General features: G+C 40.5%; 2 protein-coding genes across 3 annotated transcripts; one reads left to right on the top strand and one right to left on the bottom strand.

Annotated features, from left to right (window-relative positions):
* The first annotated feature begins 6,676 nt into the window (after positions 1–6,676).
* Positions 6,677–13,617, top strand: ntmt1 (N-terminal Xaa-Pro-Lys N-methyltransferase 1). Its single transcript, XM_076283638.1, has 4 exons — positions 6,677–6,761; positions 8,008–8,171; positions 8,492–8,744; positions 13,033–13,617. Exons 2-4 carry the CDS (start codon positions 8,013–8,015, stop codon positions 13,287–13,289), a joined length of 669 nt encoding a protein of 222 aa, XP_076139753.1. The 5' UTR covers positions 6,677–6,761; positions 8,008–8,012; the 3' UTR covers positions 13,290–13,617.
* Positions 13,618–13,734: 117 nt separating this feature from the next.
* Positions 13,735–23,374, bottom strand: ndor1 (NADPH dependent diflavin oxidoreductase 1). Of its 2 annotated transcripts, XM_076283637.1 has the most exons (16): positions 23,281–23,374; positions 23,124–23,172; positions 22,866–23,027; positions 22,599–22,676; positions 22,342–22,439; positions 21,705–21,803; positions 21,378–21,479; positions 21,077–21,280; positions 20,747–20,874; positions 16,434–16,651; positions 16,235–16,342; positions 16,013–16,127; positions 15,552–15,698; positions 15,083–15,201; positions 14,863–14,957; positions 13,735–14,754 (listed from the first exon to the last, which is right to left on the bottom strand). In XM_076283637.1, exons 3-16 carry the CDS (start codon positions 22,995–22,997, stop codon positions 14,610–14,612), a joined length of 1,788 nt encoding a protein of 595 aa, XP_076139752.1. In that variant the 5' UTR covers positions 22,998–23,027; positions 23,124–23,172; positions 23,281–23,374; the 3' UTR covers positions 13,735–14,609. The 2 variants fall into 2 exon arrangements, with proteins under 2 accessions (XP_076139752.1, XP_076139751.1); XM_076283636.1 differs by having other exon boundaries at positions 23,124–23,374.
* Between the last annotated feature and the right edge of the window lie 1,447 nt (positions 23,375–24,821).

The following is a 24,821-nucleotide window of genomic DNA, read 5'->3' as shown; positions in this document are numbered from 1 at the left end:
CCCTCAAATACATATGCTCATATCATATACATTATTGTAAAACCTATAATAACAAATCTCACAGCTCTGACAAAAATGCCACAGTTGCAAAAATACTATTATAACTCCCACACATGTTTACAAACTCTTCATTATTTTGAGTGGCATAACTCACGCATGTGTATGAAAACACATATTGACATTGTAATACTTCCACAGAAACATGATGCACTACAGACATGCACATACACACACACACACACACACACACACACACACACACACACACACACACACACACACACACTGATATACACAAGGGTAGAAACAGCAACTTTAGTTCTCTATGAGCTTTGATTGGTGCTGGAAACAAACACTGACGCTATGGCCTATGGTAACTATGGTAAACAGAACGCCTCGCAAGTGAACAGGAGGGTCTTTCTTCTGTCTGTTTGGGGCCAGTCACATCTCCTACACAGGAGAGGAAGAACTGACCCAGATCCAGGTCTTGAGCTCTCGCCCTACATTTCTACAGAGCTCTCACTACCAATGGGTGTAGGCCAGGTGCCTTTCCTCTCCCTCTCAATGATGTAATATGATTGTAATGTTCAACATCAAAAGGGAGCTTTTCTCCTTGTGGATGCGTGTCAGAAATTTTGACCCCCCCCCCCCCCAGATCAAAGTCTTCCTTTTTTTTCTCCATCCTTCGTTCCACTGTTGGAGCCTTGAGCACTGGTCCTGGGTAAAGGTAGTGGCTCACGTTCACAGGAAAAAAGGTCAGAGTACGAGACAACCAAAGCCTGACCTGAGAACAGTGATGTGGGCAGGAGATGTTAAATTATGAATAGAATTAAATCTAACATGATGTAGCAGATGTTTTGTGGGGATTTGAGGTGTTCTAACTGAGATACTACAACATAGATGCTTGGCCTTTTTGGTGGCCTATTTGTTTGTTTGTTCATTCAGGTGACATGTTTATGTCTGTGACCTCATCAAGGTCCTTCCATGCCATTAACAACACAAACACAAATAGACAGACAGACACCACACAGCGTTTGCTGTGTCTTAAGGGAATACAGACCTGATGCAAACATATAATGAGAACGTCTTTTTTATTATCAAGCCTGTTCAAGAACATTGCAGTTCAATAATATTGCAGTAGAATAGACTGACAAAATAATGTTGAGCAGTACATTAACCAAATTCAATTGTTTGGTGAATGACCAATCCATTTAGAAAGAAGTGCAATTAATGAAAAACATGTTTATGATCTGTTAATGGTCTGACCTCTAAACTGGAAACAAGGCATTTGTGGGTAAACCTTTTTCTTGATAGGTTAATTTGGCTTTCAAAGTATTCATTTTCATTATGACATTGTTCACTATGACATCCTCATAGCACCTAAACATTATGATTGCTGCTACTCCATGTGTGATGGTTTAGTTTATAAACTAACGCAGGGGTAGTGGCATCTTTGCTTTGTAGGGCTACCCTTGAGACAATGCTACATGTGCCCATGGATTTAACTGTCGAGTTTACAATGTAGGCTTCTCATCAAAATGAATGTGTTAAGACCCCCCCGAAGACAGATATGCTGCTTTCTAAAGTCGTTCCAATGCTCCCGGTGGTCTTAAGCAGACTGTTTATTATTTACCAGTGATTTTATTTTGTATCAAAAGTGCCACAAACTTTGCCGCTGTTGATGGCCTGCAGTGCAAGGCGGGCGCACACACACTAATTTAAGAAAATACAGTATATGTAACAAAAAATCTTAAGTTACTTCAATCAGAAATAGTTGTTACACAACCATCTGCATCATTTCATGGAAACACCACATTGCCATCTTGTGGCCAAGTTGGGAAAAATAACCATTGGGTGTCCACCTACTGGTCAGGGATATCTTTATGCCCTATCTCACATTAGGTCTGCCAGTGCTTTATTTAAGACTTGGTAACTTTTCACTGATACCACAGAAATGACAACTTTGTCTCATGGCACAAGGACTTGTATCCCAGAGCTTGCAGGCATCAAATACGTACCAGTAAGAATGATTTATGAACAATGCTCACATGTGCCTACAAAACAAACACCACCGAAGAATATGTCTGTCAATGTCCTGATTTAATAAACAACAAAGTTAAGTGACCTTGGCCATAAAACCTTTCATTTGGTCACAGCAAGAAAAATATTATGATGAGGATAAACAATTAACAGAAGCTGTTTGGAGGGCCCGGCACAATTTTTCATTTTGTGATGAAAGCCTTAGGAGCATTAATTTGGGAGCACTTATTTTACTACACCATCTCTACACCTAAAGCAGAAGCTTTCAAAATGAAGTTTATGGTAACTTTCTTACAATTTTTGAAATAGAAATATCTCTCGAGTGTACAAATGATATGTCTATGCTTTTAATAGAATCAAATGAGTAGCGGTCGGTTCCAAAGGGTGAATTCCTCAATAAATTTCATGTTTCCTTCTTCATGAACTTGAATTGGTATCGCATTTGCTGGCATACATGTCAACATGTGAACAATGACTACATCCAAACAGTAGCATGAAAGATTAAATCAAAATATTTCATATTTGACAGCAGGCACCAAGCCCACTTGAATTAGCATCTAAATTTCCGTCAGCTAAATTTGCAGTGCGTTTCTTGTAGTGGTAAATCATATGTATATGACTGGTTTAGGTTTTGGCTATGTAGCATAGTTCCTTTGTCAGTTCCTCACATTGTGGGGCATGCAGATGGATTTTTGCCTGCTGAGTGTCTGTTTGAGGGGAACGTTATGTAGATGGATTGCCTTGGTGAAGCCTGACCTTGTGCCTGGTGTAGGGAAGACGAAGGTCCTGATATGATTAGGATGATGAGTGACTGTCTCTGACCTCCACTCCTGCAACCCCCAAGTGTTGTCTGTGTCTCCACCACTACGCTCAGCCATTGGCCAGCTCCTGGACCACAACAGATGACCCTGCTGCAAAGGACTCGGGAGAAAGAGAGCAGAACCGGACGGGGCCTGGAACTTGTGTGTGGGGTGGTGGAGGAGTATTTAGATATTATAGACCCTTTCAAGAGAGTTCCATTATCAGCATCATAGTTGGCCCCACAAGGCTTCCGTTTTTAACATTCCATATTTTATCTTAAATAGAACGTTCAAACATTGTTTTTGGTTTTATTGTTGAAAGGGCCTTTCAACAATAAAAACAAAACAATGCTTGAACGTTCTATTTGGTTCCCAATCTACTTCCTCTGCATTAAGATAACATATGGAATGTTAAAACGGAAGCCTTGTGGGGCCAACTATGATGCTGATAATGGAACTCTCTTGAAAGGGTCTATAATGAAAGTGACTTGGTGATGTCCCAGTGCAGTTGATATGGAAACATTTTAATTTCTGCGAATATCAAACTGTTGCATGTACTCCTCCAGATAGTGGTCACTTGCAAAATCAGCATGGACATAAACACGAAAAATATAAGAGTATAATGCCAAATTATTCAGGAGGGAGTCAGTTCCTATCACATTATATGTGTGTACTATTCGCAAGACTCCGGGGTACCCTCTAGACATATTGTGTCATAATCACCAGTCTGCATCAGATTATTTAGTGAGAGCTCAGATCACGCATCTATTAACATATCCGTCATGTAGTGAAAGCAGGGTGCCATTGACAAAGGAAAAGCAGAACAAAGACAATCTACGGGTGTGAAGGGCAACATCTTTAGTGTCTCTCTAACAGAATAAAAAGATGCTAACTTAAACAGAGAAAGAAGAAATAAATGGATAGAGAGAGAGAGAGAGAGAGAGAGTGCAAGGAAGAGAGGATGACAGCAGACAGGGAGTGGAGTGGAGACCCACTGATGTTGCTGAGTAAGGGGTATTCAGAAAGTGTTGATTTCCACTCCATTTCTCCAGCTGTTTTGTAATTCTAATGAGCGAGGAAGGTGTCAGGAGTACGAGAGAGAGAGCGAGAGCGAGAGAGAGAGAGAGGGAGGGGGGATAGGGATGGGAATGGGGGCTGCGTATGGGGGATGGTGGTGTTTGTGGTGGTGAAGATCAGATTAGATATCGACTGACTTCAGGCTGTCTGGCACAGACCGCCCGTGCTCTGAGTCATCACTAAGCTCCGGCAGACTGGTGACGAGGACACAACCAGGAGGAGGAGATGGAGACAGGGCTGAGGACCGGAGCATGTAGGCTACACAGAGAGAGGTGCAGGAGAGTTCATGTTTTAGGAGAAGGGGTTATCGGGTCCATGTTGTTGAGATGACAGGGAATGTTCAAGGATAACAAAGGACAGAGACACTGTGGACTGAAACATAGTTCATAGTTTGCATATAGAATGAATTCATGTGTTGATGTGGAGTAAATAAATGTAAATAAAAGCAAATGGGGTTGAGGTGGACAACCAATAGCCTACTACACTGCTACTACACTACTACACAGGAATCATTATACAAACAAATACATTATTAAGGTTTTCTGATGACACAGCCATACTGAGCTTATTGACAGGGACTCTGACACTAGCATGCATCAGTCAGAGATAGAACGGGTGGTGCAGTGGTGTGAGAGGAACCATCTAGCTCTAAATGTAAATAAAAACAAAGGGAATTGTTTTTGATCCCAGATCAATTGGTGATCATAGCCCCGTTGTTATTAACTTGATGTGGTGCAGGCCATGTCTAGGCTTTCCCTCTCGAAATGGCACTGTGTCTACTTTAGAGGGCTCTGTTCCCACCTATTTTGGCCTACCATTAAATGCTTGACCTCTTTAGAAAGCTCAGACCCTGTAGTGTCTTAGGAAACAATCAGAATTAATGTGTGATGTACTGGCACAGAGTTACAGAGGATATTTTCTTTCTGCTGGGTTACAAACATCTTTGAACTGACCACATTTCAGCCCTCTAAGTCACTTGAGAGAAACAAAACTGAGTCCTAGGACCAGGTCTTGTGAAGCTGTGTGTAAAAGTAAATCAATATAGAATAAAAAAATAATAGTTTACACAATTATTTGTAAAGGTGTGCTCATGCTTTTTGCAAAATGCCCTATGGAGACTCCCCATAGGACTTTTGGTTACCCAAAAGGCATACTGACAATAAAAGGCTTAGCATATTTGAACACCTTTGTGTAGAAGTATAATCATGGTCTCAAATAAAAGATAACACTCTGAAGATGTATTAGTGTTATTTTGATTGTATGTCAGGGGTTCTGATATAGAATGATTACATAAAGGTCTCTACTTCTGCCTTTTTTCTGTTGATTCAATGGGTGTGTATAAGATGGACTATACATCTGCACAACTTATTTTGGATAAACAACATGAATATTCTATTTCTATGGATTCTTGTGGACATTTCAAGACCCAATATGCTGCATCTACTTATTGCTAAGGAGTATACACTGCAGCTAGAATGTAGGGAAGCACCACAGGCGAAGGGGGAGGAGGGCATTTTTGATAAAATTTAATTGAGACATAGGAAGATTAATTTGACAATGTAAAACACTATACAGATTGTACATGAAAAATGTTGTCATGTATGGATTCCCACGAGTCCAAGCTTTCAAATGGTGTATAATATTACTATGCTACATAGCAATATGGTGCAATTTATTTAGAATGTTGGGGGGAGGTGTGTGTGTGTGTGTGTGTGTGTGTGTGTGTGTGTGGGGGGGGGGGGGGTGACATGGGCGGTACACTGCCTCATAACAGGTTTTAACAGGATTTAGTCATCAATGACTACACTTTTTAAGTAGGCTTAGGGTCCATTGTGTGGATAGGACATTGTGTTGGTTTTCTGTAGGGCCGTAATTGAATCCACCAATTCAATCCATTGAATCCAGTATGGCATCGTAATTTGGTTTGGAAATGTGTGTGTTGAACTTAAACCATAACTGCACACTTTGATCAAAAAGGCGTGCAAGTAATGGTGTCAAATTCTCCACTCCAGGTGATCTTTGAGGAGACTGTGAGAAAGCAAGGCATTAAAATTATTGATGACACAAATCCCATCCTCTGCAGAGAGTACTAGCACTCGCTAATGGGAAGCTAGCAGACACTAAACTGTGAGACAAATAGATTCAAATTCTCTGTGGTCCCACTAATCAAGTTACTGAACAGTAAGAGATGAAGTGTGGTATGAGTGGATGTGTCTGAGAGTTTATATAGGTATGTTTGTGTGTGTGTGAGTGTGGGTGTTTGTGTATGTGAGTGTGTGTGTGTGTGCGTGCTCAAACTCTTATTTGATGTAGGGCAGTGTGCAATATCTGAATGGGCATGTGGCAAAGTGCAATATCTGTCGTAGGGTGTGTGCATTGGGAAGAAAAACGGCTATAGGCTAGCTTGCACTGTGAATGAACAATAATTAATGCATAGGCTATAGAATATGAATCAAATATAAATAAAAACAAATGTGGGTTAGATGTACAAGGGAAATAATTAAAAACCATTTAGGACTTGATGGATCAATACCCTGGCCCATATCTTGCCATATATATTAGAACTTAAGTATATGGCATACAACAATCGAAAGGGGAGCATAAATTCATTTTATTCAATGATTCCAAAAAGAAGTAATCAATTAGGTGGCGACACCTAATTCCTACCACATGATGGCGAAATTTCCCTGAAAAATGCTGCTCGCCACAGTGACCAATAAGAAACATGCATACGCCAAATAAGGAAATGACGTGAAAAAAACTCGGCGGTGTTCCTCGCAGAGGAGTTCTGTTATTTCCGAGTTTTGAAGAATCAGTCGTACGAGTTATGCAGAGACGCACCTGGTAAGTTTATGATTCTCCTTATAATATCACATCTACGTCAAACCCGTAGTCAGTTTTTCATCAAACTAGAACACGCCGCCTGTAGCGGCCATGCATAGTCTTTAGATGCTGGCAATGTCAACGCTGTTCATCAACACGTGCAACTTTTCATCAAGGCCCTAACTTACTGTTTGTAATTAATCGAGTCAGAATCCTATGATGGTTTCATGTAATATTCACTTCAGGCATTGTGTTGATGACATTGTACACAATTTCATATCGATGCGTTATATTACACTCCTATTATAGTGCTAGGATACCCAACTTCAGTTCATTTGGGCTAGCATTAGCTTTCATGCTGCATTACTTGGTTGCTATCCTGCTATCATTGTTTTGATTGACGCCATGAAGTTAAATATAGTCCAGTCATGTCCATGTTACTCATGGCACCTGTCGAAAAAGTCATTGTCAAAAGCTAGCTGTCTTGCCAGTGACGCCAACCATTTACAAAGCTGTTTACGATAACGTTAACGCCTTCTAACGTGAACCTGTATATTTGATTAACGCAATGTAACATGCAATGTAGCCATATCGATATAAATTAACTCCTTTGTTTGGACAAACAATAACGTTACATGTTGAACGATTTAAGCTCCCAAACCGACTGTCACATCGTTTTGTCAAGTGCTACACAGTGACCGCCGTGTCAGTCCATTCATTCTACAACTCGCATACATAGTGTGTCGTGTCTAGACACGGGAACCTCATTGGTAGTTTTTGCAGGGCTCCTCGGGAAGATCTTCTACTCCAGTACCCCCAGCTGACCCGCTGTCATAAGATCAGCGTTGACAGCTGAGCTCACGCCAGGCATTTCCACATTTGGACTTGGAAGGCAACCCAAGCGTGACCACACGGACATAAATACATTAACCTAGTCGTCATCGTATTTGAAAGGGTTAATGTTACATGCCACCTCATAGTTGTCGGTATATATAGTTTTCGGCATATAACGGCCATGCTCTGTGAGAACTGTAGGGTAGGTGTGAACCATACAACATGTGCTGCTCTCAACCAGGTATTTTCTTGGTATCAGTGTCAGACATAAGCACATGACTGAATACCAAAATTCTTTGACTGTGTTGCTATGCAGATGACTACGCTCCTCAAGTTAAAGTGTGTGTGTGTGCTTAACATTTTCAAATGTACGCACTTGTAATGTACTAGTTACTTGTAATGCAACTCGGCAACTGTCTATTACTGCTTTCAGACACAATGGATGAGGTAATTGGGCAGGAGAGTGCATTTTACGCCAAGGCAGAGGGCTACTGGAAACAAGTGCCTCCCACGGTGGATGGTATGCTAGGGGGCTATGGCAGCATCTCAAACATAGACATAAACGGCTCTAAGAAGTTTCTGCAGAAGTTCCTTGGGGTAAGTGAAGTGATTGGCCTGTGAAATGCTAGTTTGAATGGCCAGTGAGTGCTGGTACTAATTGTGCCCTGTCATAGTGTAGTCAGTACATCAGTTGCAATTATCTGATGGAAGTGAGAGTGATAGGAGTGATTGTAACATCATTGCTTACATCCATGGTCCTTGACATTAGGATTCTGTTATATTTAGCTCCTAGGCACATATGGAAAATGTATGTTGTATAATATATTGCACTGATTTTTTTTGTGTGTAACATTGTATCATTGTGATGACATTATTACAGTTTAGTACCTCCTTTCCCATCGCTCATGTTCTTGCAGGAGGGGCCGGGCAAGACAAACGCTGGGGTTGCCCTGGACTGTGGCGCTGGCATTGGCCGCATCACCAAGCGACTCCTGTTGCCACTCTTCCGCACTGTGGACCTGGTGGACGTCACACAGGAGTTCCTGGACAAAGCCAAAGCCTCCCTGGGAGAGGAGGGCAAGAAGGTGGACAACTACTTCTGCTGTGGCCTCCAGGACTTCCAGCCTCAGGCCGGCCGCTACGACGTCATCTGGATCCAGTGGGTCATAGGTGAGAGCTGATGGTAATTTTGATACCATAGATTTAATAGAGACCCAGTCAGACCAATAGTATGAAAAATCAGGAACAGTTTATTTACAATGATGCGCATCAAGGGAGAGACAGCATGACTTCACCTAAAGATCCATCAGCTGCTCTAACTAGACAAGGAAATAGTTAGAGTTGGTCAGGAGATGGTCATCCCATCTCACGTGGACTACACTGAATCAGACCCTGATTAGTGGCAGCCTGGCAATCCGGAGCAGATAGCTACTGACGCAGCCATGCAGAACAGTGAAACACTGCAAAGTCATAATATTCCTGCTTATCTCTAAACACAGTCACACATAGATATACACAGGGACAGTACAGATATCATACAGTCATTACATAGAATCATACTTTTAGTATCAAAGTGACCCACTAATGAGAAATGCAGAACATTAAACCACATATTGGAATATTGGACATAATGCAGAACATTAAAACCATATATTGGAATATTGGACATAATGTTCTATTCCACTTTCTCAGTCCCCCTTTTTCAGCCTTTATGGCTGGAACATTTAATCAAATAATGTCACTATATAAAATATAAATGATTATACAATTGTTTCATTAAAGTTAGTCAGATCCAAATAAGCAGGTACATGACTATAAAACATGATTTAACTAATTTCTTGTGAAAAATAGCTATTGGTGTACAATAACAAGCACAGTAAATCAAAAAGAATATATTTGGTCAAACTATTCAGAAACTCGTTTATATAATTTCTATATCAGGTTGGGATAATCCCATTGGTGTACCACCTTTTCAGATTATCAACCGATTTCCAGCATCAGGACATAAATCACATGTAAAATAAATAAATAATAAGTTCTGAGTCCAATACTCCAATAGTCCCCCTTTTAAAAGACTTGAAGCCTTTGACACCAAACAATAGCACAAATCTGATTGAATCAGAATGAGCCTACTAATTAACTGAAAGAAATGTGTCTCAACAATTCTCAAATAGAACCCAATAAAGGAAATGAATCAAATGAAACAACATGGTTACATGTATAAAAGTGACCCTGACTGTCTTGATTTCTCACAGGGTGTGAAGAAAAGTTTACATACCACAGAGTACCAGTGATAAAAACATTAACCAAACAGTTTAAAGGTGGGGGAAAAACAATAGACAAAAGAAAAAAGAAAAAAGTAGAGTCTGTAAGGCTCCCCCTTTTGATCACTGATTGCCCCTGAAACAAAACACATAGATATACATACCTGGGCCCAAGGCCCCAGTAGTGCTTCCTAAGTTTCAGCTACATTATTAAAAAGATTTTAATTGCAATACTGCTATGGTCTGTCACCAAACTAGTAATTAGCAATGAAATATAAATTCACATGATCATGATCTTCATGGATACTATTTTTTTCTTGTGTGCCTCATATCAAGAATTGTTTATCATACAGCAACGCTATAAATTATCTGAACCGTTTTCCCACATTGTTTAAAGCAGGCCTAAAAACGTCTGAAACAAATGAAAGGTGTGTTTTATTTTATTGCATTTTATTGCTGTATCCAAAATAATTGTAAACGATATGGTCTAGTATGTATGTCATCATACCATATTATCTTGACACTGGTTTGCATAGCTGTAAAACAGTTGTAAAACCTTTTTCATGTCAATGATGAGAAAATAATACCAATATAACAACTGCAGAGGGTGTGTTGTTAATAAACATATGAACCTATTAGTTCAATATTAGTTCAGTGTAGTGAAGTCAACATCAACAACCTCTCATCCTCCATGAAAGAAAAAGCTAACTTTAATCATAAATTGATACACTGCAAGAGCTAGCTGTCTATGTTATCAGACTACTCGTAATCAGACTCCCCCTTATGATCTGCAGCAAGGCTGCAAGATTATTCCCTTAGCTAAAATGTTGTCGCCTATATAAGGAAGCAAAAAAAAAAACAATTCAAAACAATTTACAGTCAGATGCATCTTTTTTATGTGTATTCTCAGTTACAGTCTGTAACAGATATGTGACCTTCATGGCTATCAGCTGACCAACACACGCACACACTCTCACTCAGGCCTCATGTCGACTTGACAGGAGGGAAGACAAAGACAAAACAAACTCAGTCTTTAGTTGCAACACATAACATGTAGCCTATAGTTTTAGACACATCCTTTCTCCTAATTATTTTGTGGTATTTTTGATTGGCTGACACACAATGTTAGCAGCACTGGGATGTTTTGAATAGGCGTCCCCACCTTTATCTTAGTTTGGCCCAACTAATGCTGCTGACCATGTGTGGATGCCACAGACAGACAAAGCTGCCAAGTAAGTTAACTTTCCCTTAACCACGCAGATGAGGCGGATGTTTTCTTAGATTCAAATAGCTTTGCAGCTCCGAACAAACTATGCCAAATAGTAGTTCAAGCAGAGACAGGTTGACACTCAGACATGTTAGTATCAGAGAGTAGCTTTTGCTAAGCACAATAAATTGCAAAGCACACTTACACATAACCCATAGGTCAGAAACATACATTGACATACATGTTGAGACAAAAACTGACTCATGTTCCTGATTGGTTACCGTAAAGTGACTGGTCTCAAAATTTGACAGATTGTCCAATTTAGCAAACCCAGTGAATGTGATCTCTCGCCCAGACCCGTACTCAAAACATCTGTAACTCTCAGGAGATTCGTTGACTTAGATCGGTTTCATGTGCGCACACAATCTGTTCCTTGTTTCGGGGCCAAAATGCCCAATTCTGTCAAGGGCCTGATAGCTTACAGCTGACCGACCAGCGGTGCTGCAGCGTACCACCCATACAACAGTAATCTTGCTCAACTGAATCTACCTTGTTGTCCAGAGGGCCTGATAGCTTTACAGCTGACCGACCAGCGTTGCTGCAGCGTACCACCCAACGTGGACTGTAGCACTTTAAAGGAACAAAACATACTACTTACCGAGAGCGCGTCTTTCCAGCGGGCTGAGGGATCACACACAGTAAGTTTGGTAAAAAGAACAATCCTTAATTCAATAGATCAATATAATCCTTATCAATCTCGGTAGAACCTCCATAAACTGATGGTAATTTTGATACCATAGATTTAATAGAGACCCAGTCAGACCAATAGTATGAAAAATCAGGAACAGAGTTTATTTACAATGATGCACATCAAGGGAGAGACAGCATGACTTCACCTAAAGATCCATCAGCTGCTCTAACTAGACAAGGAAATAGTTAGAGTTTAAGTATCCTTCCAGGCTGACAGGAGATGGCGTTGGTCATCCCATCTCACGTGGACTACACTGAATCAGACCCTGATTAGTGGCAGCCTGGCAATCCGGAGCAGATAGCTACTGACGCAGCCATGCAGAACAGTGAAACACTGCAAAGTCATAATATTCCTGCTTATCTCTAAACACAGTCACACAGAGATATACACAGGGACAGTACAGATATCATACAGTCATAACATAGAATCATACTTTTAGTATCAAAGTGACCCACTAATGAGAAATGCAGAACATTAAACCACATATTGGAATATTGGACATAATGCAGAACATTAAACCATATATTGGAATATTGGACATAATGTTCTATTCCACTTTCTCTCAGAGCTTAGTACCCAAAATCATCTCCCGGGGGAGTTTCTTAATGATCAGAAGTTGAATGTGTTGGTTTTACAGGAATCAATTTCTGTAGACACAAAGGCGTGTAATTATAGGAAGTCAATGAATATGTTTGTCTTCCATCGTACAAAGTTTGGGTTGGCTTTGAATAATACTTTTCAAGATATGAATGCCAAAACATGGCTTCTTAGATGATGTATTTTGTCTGTGAATCTGAAATAATATCCTGGGCTAAAACATTATGAAGACATAGGATTTGAACATGAATATTTTACAGGCCTTGGGTTTTGGGACCCATTCATGATCGACAAGGTTTGAACAAAATCTAAGACGGTGCAGCAAGAACCTAATTTGGTTTGACACAAAATGACCCTACTGTATTCATTCCTACTTTTTACTAGGCTACTGTCTGGACGTAGATGTTAACAGAACTTTCTAGAGACGTACAACTAAAATGCAAGAGTATTTTTTTGCAGTGAAATATCTTTCCTTTCCTCTGAAAACCTTGAACAATTCTGCCACTTTTCATTTTTTAATGAAATAATACCTTTTATTTACTAAATCTGTTTTGCTTCTATGTATGTAAAGCACATTGGAGGACCTCTTTGCATGAAATGTGCAACATAGATAAGCTTGTCCTTGCCACCCGTTAACAGGTCACCTTACAGACGAACACCTGGTGGAGTTCTTGCGTCGCTGCCAGGGGGGTCTGCGGCCTGGCGGGCTGATTGTCATCAAGGACAATGTGGCGTACGATGGCGTGGTGCCCGACGAGGTGGACAGCAGTGTGTGCCGTGACCTACCTCTGCTACGGAGGCTTATCCAGCAGGCAGGCCTGGGCATCGTGTGCGAGGAACAGCAACTCAACTTCCCTGAGGAGATCTACCAGGTGTGGACGCTAGCACTGAGATAGGGCCAACCAGTCAGGTGGTGATGATGATGATGATGATGATGACGACAACATCATCAATATAAACTGAGAATGTGCCATGCATGCCTGCATGTCAGGTGATGGTTGTGTCCTGTACGTTTCTAGGTGTTGGTTTTTGGAAGATGAATTTTTGTATGCGTGTTCCTCCAGTGTCTTTGTTGAATGTATGCACTAAACTTTTAACGAGCTCTATTAATGTAAACACACAATATTGTTACTATTACCAAGATTATGAAATTGCAGATATATTTAATAATGAATGTACTGTTTGAGGTACATTAAACTCAGGTATTGAGTTATTTTATAAAAATAACTTCAGAGGTCTGTCGTGAGATGTGAGGTGATGCACGTCCACTCAGCCGTGGACTAACCTGACCAGCAGAGAGAGAATACAGGCATGCTGCTGCTTCTCATCACATACGCCTCCTCCTTTTTAAAGCTATTTTTATTTAGAAAGACAGATAATCCAATCAATCTACAGGCAAGTTACTCTTCCAATCAGTCTTTTGCTATTCAGTGAGAAAGAAGATGCAGTGACATTTGGCGTCAGTACACTTTTGTCTGTGCAAGGACAGGATAGATTACATGAAATGCTGTAACATATTTATATTTTGTGATGTTTGTGTGTGTGTTCTGAAAGTGTGTGAATGTTAAATATACATCTTTAAAGTGAAATACTGAGGTTGTTTTTTTTGTTTTCTCTAAACATACTGTTTGTTGACCTGAACGTGAAAGTGTTGCATAATGTAATCTAGTGTATGTTTTCCAAAGCAGTTCATTTATTAGATTATAATCCTAATCAGTTGATGACTCCGTTACAATAAGGTTAAGTCTGTATAGAGTCTTCATAAAATGCCTTTGGGCTTTAAAGGCATGATCATTTCCCAGTATTTACAGAATATTACAATTGGCTCAAATTAAGCAGCACATGTAAGTCCTTGTGACTGCCTGGAAGGAATATAGATAATAATAATATGTTTGCTAATAATATGTTTGGTTTGTTGAACTTCAATTTGCCAATATACCAAGTATTTCAGTATGCATCATTAAGGGCCATATACAATACATGTAAGAATTCATGGGATGAGTTGTGTGGTTACACTACTAAACTGTTAAGTTTGGTGGCTGAGATTTCTGTTATTCCAAAAAAAGGCTCTGTGGTTTTGGCAGAGAATATTTTAAGGACTAATGGCTTCATGATAGTTTCTGTAAGGGGGTCACAGCTTGATCAGTGGAGTTCTCACAAAATAAACCCTGCCCATTTGGAAAAGGCTTTGCGTGCTGAGGGTGCCGGAGGATCCCCTAGGACCACGTTTCACTCTGGAAGCGGCCAGACTTCTCCAGGGCATCCAGCATTTCCTGTGCCTCAGAGTCAGACACGCCCCCCTCTGTCTGAAACGCCTCCTTCAAGGCATCACACACTCCCGTTGGCATCTGCTTGGCATTGCTAAGCACAGAGGGAAAAACAGTGTTAGTAGTAGTTAAACACCTGCTCGCAGTCCAAAAATAGAGAATGAGAAGTAGACATATAATTGGTTTTGATGAGGAAACTTACCCTGCTATGTAGAAAAATGCATTTTGGTTAGCTATGAGGTCCCACAGGAGCTTTGCTTGCTCCCTTACTCGGTGCTGTACATAGATTTTATCTTCCTGAAAAACAAAAATCAGATACCACAAAATGTCGAACATCCATGCTTATATTACAAAGACTCAGGACAACGTTTGATGTGCATTATGGAATCTCCACATCTACTGTATACAGATAGACAGCTCACCTGGTCCCTGGAGAATGCTGTAGACAGGATGAGCTGTCCAGCCTTCTCCATCTCCTCCCATTCAGAGCGGCAGTAGAAGTCCTTAGACTCAGAGCGGCAACCAAAGAAAAGCACATTGGCTGATATCACAGAATGAGCACAGACAGAAAGAAACACATAACAACAAACGTCAGGTAAATGTGGGCCAAGGCGATCCTATAGGATGAGCTCTATAGGATGAGCTCTCCATCTGCTTTTCATTTTCATTTGCATGACTACTTGTGTCTACATTTTATTGGATATGTTGAAAGCACTGGAAACTGATTATGTTCATTTTTTAATCAGTTGCCAGTGAAAGTCCTCAGGGACAATTTAGATCAATCAAAGCTTTGTCAACATCTTCTAAACATGCCTTTACTATCAAAATAATTTATCTAATTAATCTAAATGCTCCTGGTGCAATGCAAAATCGTATCTCTGGGCAACGCACCTGTCCTTCCCTGACTGATCCTCTCCTGAAGTGCTGATCTGAATGGTGCCACTCCAGTTCCTGGGCCCACCATGATCACAGGAGTGTCACGATCCCTCGGAAATTTCAGGCTTCCCTTCTTAACCCACAACGGCACGTACACATCACCTACAATGTGTTACAGCCATGGAAGAGAAGGCCAACTTACACATACAGACATAAAACCTAATTTATATATCAAAACATTCTGCAAAGGAGGGGTTGGAAGTACAAGGTGCTATGGACCCTTTCAACAAGGTAAATTGCTTGAACATTCTATTTGGGCCCCAAATATACTTCCTCTGCATTAAGATAACATATGGAATGGTAAAAAGGAAGTCTTGTGGGGCCAACTATGATGCTGATAATGAAAATTCCATGAAAGGGTCTATAAGAGCTTGTGGTTATCACGTTTCATGCCCTGCTGACCACTTCTGTCCTACCTTGTGATGGGTCTAGAGAGGCCAGCCAGGAAGAACACAGCCCCCTGCGTGGTTTCTGCATTCTGGTTCTGTAGCGCACCACTGCCAACAGGATCTGGATTCTGTTGGGATGGGCCTAGAGAGAATAGTTCCTACAATTAGGTCACCTAGTTTTTTTACATCCTTACAGATGGGGGTCTCATGTGTATAAGGGCATGAAGACAAAAATGTACGGCGATTTACCAGTAGTGATGAGGCTATGGAGAAGGACCGTGGCTGAATCTCAGGGTACAGATCGAGCAGGTAGTCAACCTTCAGCTCTGCCGTTGTATGGGGAAAGTCCGCCAACACCTGTAGAAAAAAAAAGGGCCTTAGCACTACAGATTCAGATACCACCCACTTCCAGTACAGGTCACCTTTCCCCTTTGACCTTTGCCCTCACCTCAAGTGCTGTGCGGCGAGGCCGGTTGCAGTAGGCGTGCAGCTCGTCCTGTCCCTGCGCCGAGCTGAACTCGGCCAGCTTCTCCCTCTCCAGCTCGTTGGTGGCGAAGGTGGCGAGCAGTTCGAAGAAGGAGCGGCGAGGCACGGCGGCGATGTCCAGGAAGCACTCCACCAGATGCCTTACGGAGCAGGGCTGGGGGAGTCGGCTGGGCACTGCAGCTAGGGAGAGAAAGACGGCTTGAACGTCTTATTAACACTCGCCTGGAATATCACTCGCAGTCGTGTGTCACCAGACTTTAGTCACAACCCTTCTCAACCATCTGTCGTAACACCTCCATTTATAAACCATTTCGTCCGAAAATTCTAAAACAACGATGTTTTTTAATACTTCAAAATAACATTTGATAAATAAACCTTACATTTTTCAGTAGCCATAGGTGTGTAGATTTAACAAAATCTGGTTTGGTTCTTACCGAGGCTTTTACTGCTTGAAATATCCGATTTTGTTTACCGCGTTTGGAGGTTAGTGCTGGCCTGGTGGGTCGCCTACTTCCACCCTTTCAACGGCACATGAATGATTTGACTGAGAATTCTCGTCGCTACCTCAAAATTCCACTGGAGCTCCAAGCGGATTTGTACATGCAGCCTTACAAGACTGTTTATAGCTCTTCAAGTCACGGTAAAATCTAATTTTTGGTACATAGCTAATTTAGATACACTTATGGTGTGGGTGCTTGCGTTTCTTTAGGAATCTGCCTTCTTGGTTTGTTTTAGAAATAGTCAGGAGGAAATGTAGTTGAACCCCTTAAAAAAAATAGTATTTGAGGTTTTTGCATTTTTGGCATCCTTAGGGCATGTAGTCAACATTTCTTGATGATAACATCAAATTTAGGCGGTGGCAAATTTTTTAGTGGCATATTTCCAATATGGCCGCCGCTGGAGACGCTGAAAACCAAAAAAATCATATTTTAGGGTCTATTAGATCAATTTTGATGGTTTTGATATCAAACTATAGGTTTTCTGGGGTGGTTAGTTCATTTATGAGGTAACTGAAAAGGTCAGAGGTCAAATAAAGGTCATTTCAAGGTCAGAGTTACATTCTCAAGGTCAGCAGCAAGGTCATTTTGAGTAAAAATCCGATAAATTACCATATGTTAGATAATTACCATTTTATTTTAGATGACAGAGGACTATATCTCAACTTAAAAGATTCTTGACTCACTATGATGGAGGCAAATTATTGATGGGTAATGGGCTCCTGTTCTGTCAAAACTTCCACCAGGCTGTTGTGGAGCTTGTGAAGTGCTGTTGTCTTACCAGCCAATGCAGTAGAAGGTGTTCTTGCAAGAGTAACAACTTACCATCACATAACTTTGCAGGTGTGAAGGCTCTGAGGAGATGTGCACCAATATTAAAAGATAGTGACAGTGAGGATAAATACTTGAGTGACAATGACAATGTTTTGTTGAACTCTTCAATAATGAAACAAGATTTATTTTTCTTTTTTTCCATTTTTTTCTCCAAATTTCTTGGCAAATGACGCAATACATCTTTTGAAAATAGTCTGTATCTCACTTGTCTACCTTATTAGGGTATATTTATCAAAAAGTTGACCACTTTAAGCCTTTTCTGCATATTGTCCGCCATCTTGAATTTTGGCACTGAAAATGAAGAAGAAAATTGGAAACAGGTTGTTTTGTATTCAGTGGGGTCCTAGCAAGTAAAAAATCACCAGTTGCAAAAATCTATATGAACCGTTCCTAAAATTAAACGATTCCATTCACTAGTAGCACCTGTGACAGTAATACGCTTTTTTAGACAGGCAACATGGATCTGTACATACAGTAGGGTCATTCCACGTCAATTCAACCAGGGCCCACGCACTTAGGTCTCAAAAAATTCTGAAAAAATTACCAGGTGTACCTATGTTACCCAGGAGACACACTGTAAAATTACTCTTATGTAAGATCAATACTTTCCAAGATACAGCCAGTTTTACAGGGGGAGGGGGTGTCGATTTTGTTCGGGCTCTTTTTTTTGTCAAAGTTCACAAGCCCACAGCGCAAGAACTAAACCATGTAGGAGGCTCAAATTTTGCATGCTGGTACATAAATAGGAATAGTATGTAGCAAAATCGTCACGTTTGGTCTGGATAATCCTGCATGGTCATAGCTGTCCCTCAAAGAGTTTTTGGCTGGGCTCTGTTTAAGCCTTCAGAAGACATTTTGTACTCAAAATAGGCTCTTGATTTATTTTCCTTACTGAGATAAGTAGAAACACTCTCACAAAAAGCAATGAACAGAAAATAATTCCCTTCAGGGTCTGAACAGCAGACCTCACAAGTCTGAAAAATCATTTTGGTTATCATTTTCAGAGCTCCTAAACACCTTGTGGGAATATACAAAGATTTTTAAAATATTTTTTTCTTTATTGTCCATGATCTTTTCTTTTTAAAAACACCAATTTGACTTGTCTTATGCAAATCTTTCTTTTTCACTTTCCACCCTGAACATGGGCAAAATGCACCATTGACATCAATATGTTTTGTATAGAGCTACCACAGGTTACTCTATACAACCACAGGTGGCAGTGTGGTGACTCTATATAAAACATATTGATGTCAATGGGGCATTTTGCCCATGTTCAGGGTGGAAAATAAAAAAGAAAGATTTGCATAAGACAAGGCACCTAACCCCTCACTGCTCCCCGAGCGCCGCCGTTGTAGCAGGCAGCTCACTGCGCCGGGATTAGTGTGTGCTTCACCTCACTGTGTGTACACTGTGTGCTGTTTGTGTTTCACTAATTCACCGATTGGGTTAAATGCAGAGACCAAATTTCCCTCATGGGATCAAAAAAGTATATATACTTATACGGTAACACTTTATTTTAAGGTTCACATGTTAGCCACATAATTAATACCTGTATTAGTTACTTGTGTTAGGCAACATTAACCATTTGTTAGGTGTGTATTCACAAATTTCTTGTTCATGATGAATTATGCCTTTATTATTGATATAATCTTAATAATGTCCTTGTAAGCCTTGATCTCTACATACTAATTAGTAGTAAGTACCAAAATAGAATATGCATAACCTACTTGTATACTGTCTGAATAAATCCCAAATAGTAGGAGAACAGTTGTAGAATAAGCAAGTGTATGTGTCTGTACATACTGCAGAGGTATTACTGATGATAATGTGCTTGCTGCCAAGGAAACAGTTTCCACGTTAGAATGGGAGCCAATCTCCCAGTTATTAAGTGCTATTTCACACAGCAACCTGGGCAGTAAAATGCAGCAATGAGCCATACACTTGCTTATTCTACAACTGTTCTCCTACTATTTGGGATTTATTCAGACAGTATACAAGTAGGTTATGCATATTCTATTTTGGTACTTACTACTAATTAGTATGTAGAGATCAAGGCTTACAAGGTCATTATTAAGATTATATCAATAATAAAGGCCTAATTCGTCATGAACAAGAAATTTGTGAATACACATCTAACAAATGGTTAATGTTGCCTAACACATGCCTTACAAGTCACTAATACAGGTATTAATAAGGTATGTATTGGTGGCTAACATGTGAACCTTAAAATAAAGTGTTACCACTTATACTTATACATGTATGGGGATATCTATAAAGGGGGAAAAAAGTCATTTTCAGGACTTTCGTCCCGGGTAGAGATTTTGGCACACATCCCATGTTGTTCAGTGGGGTCATATTAGTCTATAACAGTTGAGATATTCTCCGCTAAATGAAGTGCATACAAATCTTACCCAGGACCTCTACTATAATGGCTTTTTATTGGATTTTGGACCCAAATTGACCATCACCCTGACAATTAAAATATGAAGCTAACCTCTGACCTTTTCAGTTACCTCATAAATGAACTAACCACCCCAGAAAACCTATAGTTTGATATCAAAACCATCAAAATTGATCTATTAGACCCTGAAATATCAGCGTCTCCAGCGGCGACCATTTTGTAAATATGCCAATAAAAAATTTGCCACCGCCTAAATTTGATGTTATCATCCAGAAATGTTGACTACATGCCCTAAGAATGCCAAAAATGCAAAAACCTCAAATACTATTTTTTTTAAAGGGGTTCAACTAGTTTTTGCAAGTTTTCCTCCTGACTAAAATGAATAGTAAGTGACACATACACGTAAGAGGACGGAAACATGGGGCTGGTGGTAATAGGGGGCGATCCGATAAATATCTACTGACGTTAGATCTTTGATTGGGCAACTGGTGCACTCCTGGAGTCTTTAGTATCTTCCTACACCTGTCATCTCCATGATCTAACCTGTGCTAGTGTCTGTGGGCTGCAGAGTGAACTGGCTCTGAGGGTCCAGACGTAGCAGCTGGCAGAACTCGTCCACATCCTCTTGGGCATTACAGGGTCGCATCATCACCACGTCCCCAGCAGTGAACCTAGTAGAAACAGACATGCAGCCATTAGGACAGTATGGCCACAGGCAGCCTATATAACTTTCAGTTACGTTAAGAAATCTCCACCATGGCACCACAAACCAAAATAGATGCCAGCAATGTATACAGCAAAAAAACAAATGCATTGCAGGTGAACATTCACAGCAGTGGTTAAACATAACACATGCCTACAAGTTCAACTCACTCAATGTTTGAGCCGCTAATGTCAAATTCAATGTGCCGCACGTCCTGGAAGTGGGAAGGACTTGTGACCCTGTGATTGAACACCACCCTGGCTGAGAAGGGGTGAGTGGAGGAGGGAGGCCCAGAGTCCTCCTGTGCATTCACACGACAGCTGGACTCATTCATGATGTTGTCCAGAAAATGGAATGCATAGCGTGGTGGAAGTCTACAGAAATGAGACAAGAAAAAAACATCCCAGGTGAGCTAAGATGACTATGTTGGATTGGCACTCTTTTCCCCTTGAAACAGGCAGTGACACTTACGGTTCCTCATCTTTAATAAGGCTCTGTCCTGCCGGGAGGGGATACAGAGCCAGTGCTTTTTCCCAGAATGCTTTGAGCCAAGGATCAATCACTGCATCTGCCCTACAAAACAGAAAACATTTTTAATCTTAGCTACAATTGTTACAATTATGTTTAAAGAAGGGTGCTGAGAAATCCAAAGTACACACATTCAAATTAATATTTTAGATTAATAGATATATTTTATATTAATAGATTTTAAACTGCTAAACTAATAAATAACACTCTTTGTCTGGCCCATTACACTGAAGCTCATCTGTCTTTTGCTTGACCTCTCCTGAGACTCACCCCAGGTCATGCTGGTCATCTGCTAGTCCCACTGGCAACAGAGCATTGGCACCAAGTTGAAAAAGCCGCTTTGAGAGTTTCTTGGCAACAAAGTTGAACCTGGCAAAGGATAGAAATGTGATTTTATCTATGGAAATAACACTGAAGTCTTTACTTAGGTCCAACCTCATCAAACAAACACTATAACAATAAATCAAATAGTCACTGCTATGGAAAAATAAGCCTACATGATTACAAAACTTGTAGTAGTAGTAAGATGGACAGTTTAAAGCAACACCAAAGCACTTTCCTCTGTCGCATGCAAGCTATTTGTTTATCCAGCACCGGCTTTGGAAATAACGATGTCCACAGACAAGGTAGAATATGTTGCATGATTTTATGAAAGTATATGTACTGTGACATCAGAAGCAAGTAAAATTTGTGGTTTCTTATGTCTCATTCCATCGAACTACAGGTCCGCTACCCGACCTGGGAAACTTGCATAGTGCGGTTATAGCCGATAGAAGGTCGCGAAGCAACTGCAGAAGTGCCGTTCACCCTGTTACGAGTTGATGAACCACTGAAACGATTTTGGAAACATTATTTTAGGGTACAAAAAACTCTTTGGTGTGGCTTTAAATATAGACTTCATGCTCACTTGGGATAGGCGGAGTCTCCAAGACCCAACACTGCACAGTCTAGACGACACAAAGATCCAGCAGGCAAAGACTTCCTGAAGAGAAACCGCCAGAAGTTCTGTTGAGCAAAGGAAATGTTTAAGAAACCTTATGGCATCAGATGGAAATGAAAAGGATGTGATTAAACAAATTACAGTCTTTCTCTGTCCTGTAATGTCCAATACAAACAGTGGTATTATTAAAGTTAAAGTACATGAGAGGTATAAAGAGACAATACCTTCATGTTGTCTGGAGGATCACCTTGACCGGTGGTGGAACACACAAACACCACCAAAGATTCAGATATCAAGCCAGCCTGTTCAAATAGATAACCATCAACAGCAGAAAGGATACAGTCCTTGTTTGGGATTAACAACACGCTAATGGATCAAACTGCGGGCATTGGACTGCTTCTGATTTCCCGTTCAACAAACATCTTTACTATCTAATGTGGTATCATTTGATTTTATACATAATACATTGTATGCAGTGGAGTTCCACTTACCACATTGTAACTGTCAAGGGCCTCAACTCGGACTCTCATCCGCCTTCTCTGAGCTTGGCGTCCTATTCGCTCCGCCGTGTCCTGGGCTGTCCCAGTCTGGCTTCCATACAAAACCAGGAGGGCGCGATCCATTTTACCAGCTGACAAAATCTAGATCTAGATCTTGAACAAAAAAAACCCCAAAGAATGTCTGTGAAATTAAAGATACATAACCAAAGTTTAATCATCATTGTCGACGCACGAGCCAAGCGCACCTACCTGATATGATGACCTTTCGACTCAGTTCTCTTTAGGGGTGTCTGTCTCTCTGGGGGGGAAAGAGTTATAGAAATCTAACAAACCTGATTTAATCTGGACGAGATAAGGCAACAGTGAGACTTCTATTGTAAACAATGCCGAAGTTCAATCATCTTACAATTGCATTGCATGGACCACAGACAGAAAGATGTGTGCTGCTGCCCCTTATTAGACATTCTCTGACGGCAGCTACCACCCGGCAAGGTGTTGTTGTGTCACACTTTACGGCACGTGTTTCCTCGAATTTGGTTGGTTTAAAATGGCGTTTACGTTAGGGGCTGTTGTGTTCACGACAGTTATGCAGACTTGCCGTTGTTACGGATAGGGTAAAACGCCTGCTCGTGATAACGTGCTAATTATTTATCCCCAGTTTAAGATTAACAGTTTAACAGTTTAACATACATCCCGTTAAGATCCGTAACACCATTTTGTTCACTGCATTCAGTGGTTTGTCTGACCTAGGTTGGGTTCATAGATATATACACATCTATGGGTTGGGTTAAAGACAGACAAAATGTTGAAAAGCGTTAGCCTAGAAATCTAGACGCACTGCCTCCAAGGTAGCAAAGCGCGTGAGTGATGCGTTGAACGCTCCATTGATTCGCGCAATATATAAGCGCTCAGAATTATTTATTCGTAGGCTGATGATGGAGAAAGTAGATATAGGTTTAATTTTCTTTTCAATTTTTCATTCTTAAATGACTTTAGGTAGACATGCTGTGTTCTTATATATTGTTTCGTTTTGGTTGTTGATTTAAAAAAAACAACGAATCAATTCCAGTGTTTCTCAAACTTTTTCAGACCAAGGACCACTTAACAAATAAAAAAAGCCTCAACGACCACCTAGCTTTAAAAAAAAGTAGACCCAAAACAGTATATTACACAATAGACCCACTCACTGAACAACCCTGCTTATTATTATTTGCCCCTTGCTTATTGTGTCAAAGAATTCATATGATTTAAACTGGCATATATCGGCAGTGTTGCAGAACTGTTTGGATACAAGTTGATTTCAAGGTGGTTCAATATTGCAAACAACTCATCTAGCCTATATATTTTACCACGTCTGCTCGCGGACCACTTGGGATAGCTTGCGGACCACCAGTGGTCCCCGGACCACACTTTGAGAAACACTGAATTAGCCTACTAAATATGAATTTGCTATCTTACATAGCTAACATGCAAAATAGTGGACGCTCTTTGAGGTCACTCGACAAAAAGTGCAAGTTTAGCCCACCCCAAAAACCCCAGTTTTTTTTCTTCAGGGGTGCAAGGTTCAGGGGTTTGTGATGCGCGCATGCTTTTGAGCATTTAAAAACAAATCGATTACGTTTTTTTTTTTTTTTTTGCAAAGGGACATTCTTTCACGGAGATCTGATAGAACGTGATTTTGCTCTGTTAAGACTGTAACAATGATTGAATTATATAGCCCCATTACAAGAAATATTTATTCAGTTCTCTGTATGAGATCAGAGTTTTTCACAGGACCAGCACAAAATACCCCATATCATCATTCTATCACCCCTTTAAGCAAATCAAGTTAAGAAAGAAACACCAATGGTTGTTTCCGGAAATGTGATGCGTTGTGATATCACTCAGAGTTAGAGGTGTACCTTTATAAGATCCCGCTTTGTCCGCGAGCATGAAGCGCAACATGTT

The sequence above is a fragment of the Alosa pseudoharengus genome, unplaced genomic scaffold (assembly GCF_046254945.1).
Source record: "Alosa pseudoharengus isolate Yale_2024_CS ecotype anadromous, Long Island Sound unplaced genomic scaffold, YU_APseudo_1.1 YU_APseudo_1.1_scf_14, whole genome shotgun sequence".
Taxonomy (NCBI): Eukaryota; Metazoa; Chordata; class Actinopteri; order Clupeiformes; family Clupeidae; genus Alosa; species Alosa pseudoharengus.
The sequence above is the reverse complement of the archived record's forward strand: the minus strand, read 5'-3'. Positions and strand labels throughout refer to the sequence as shown.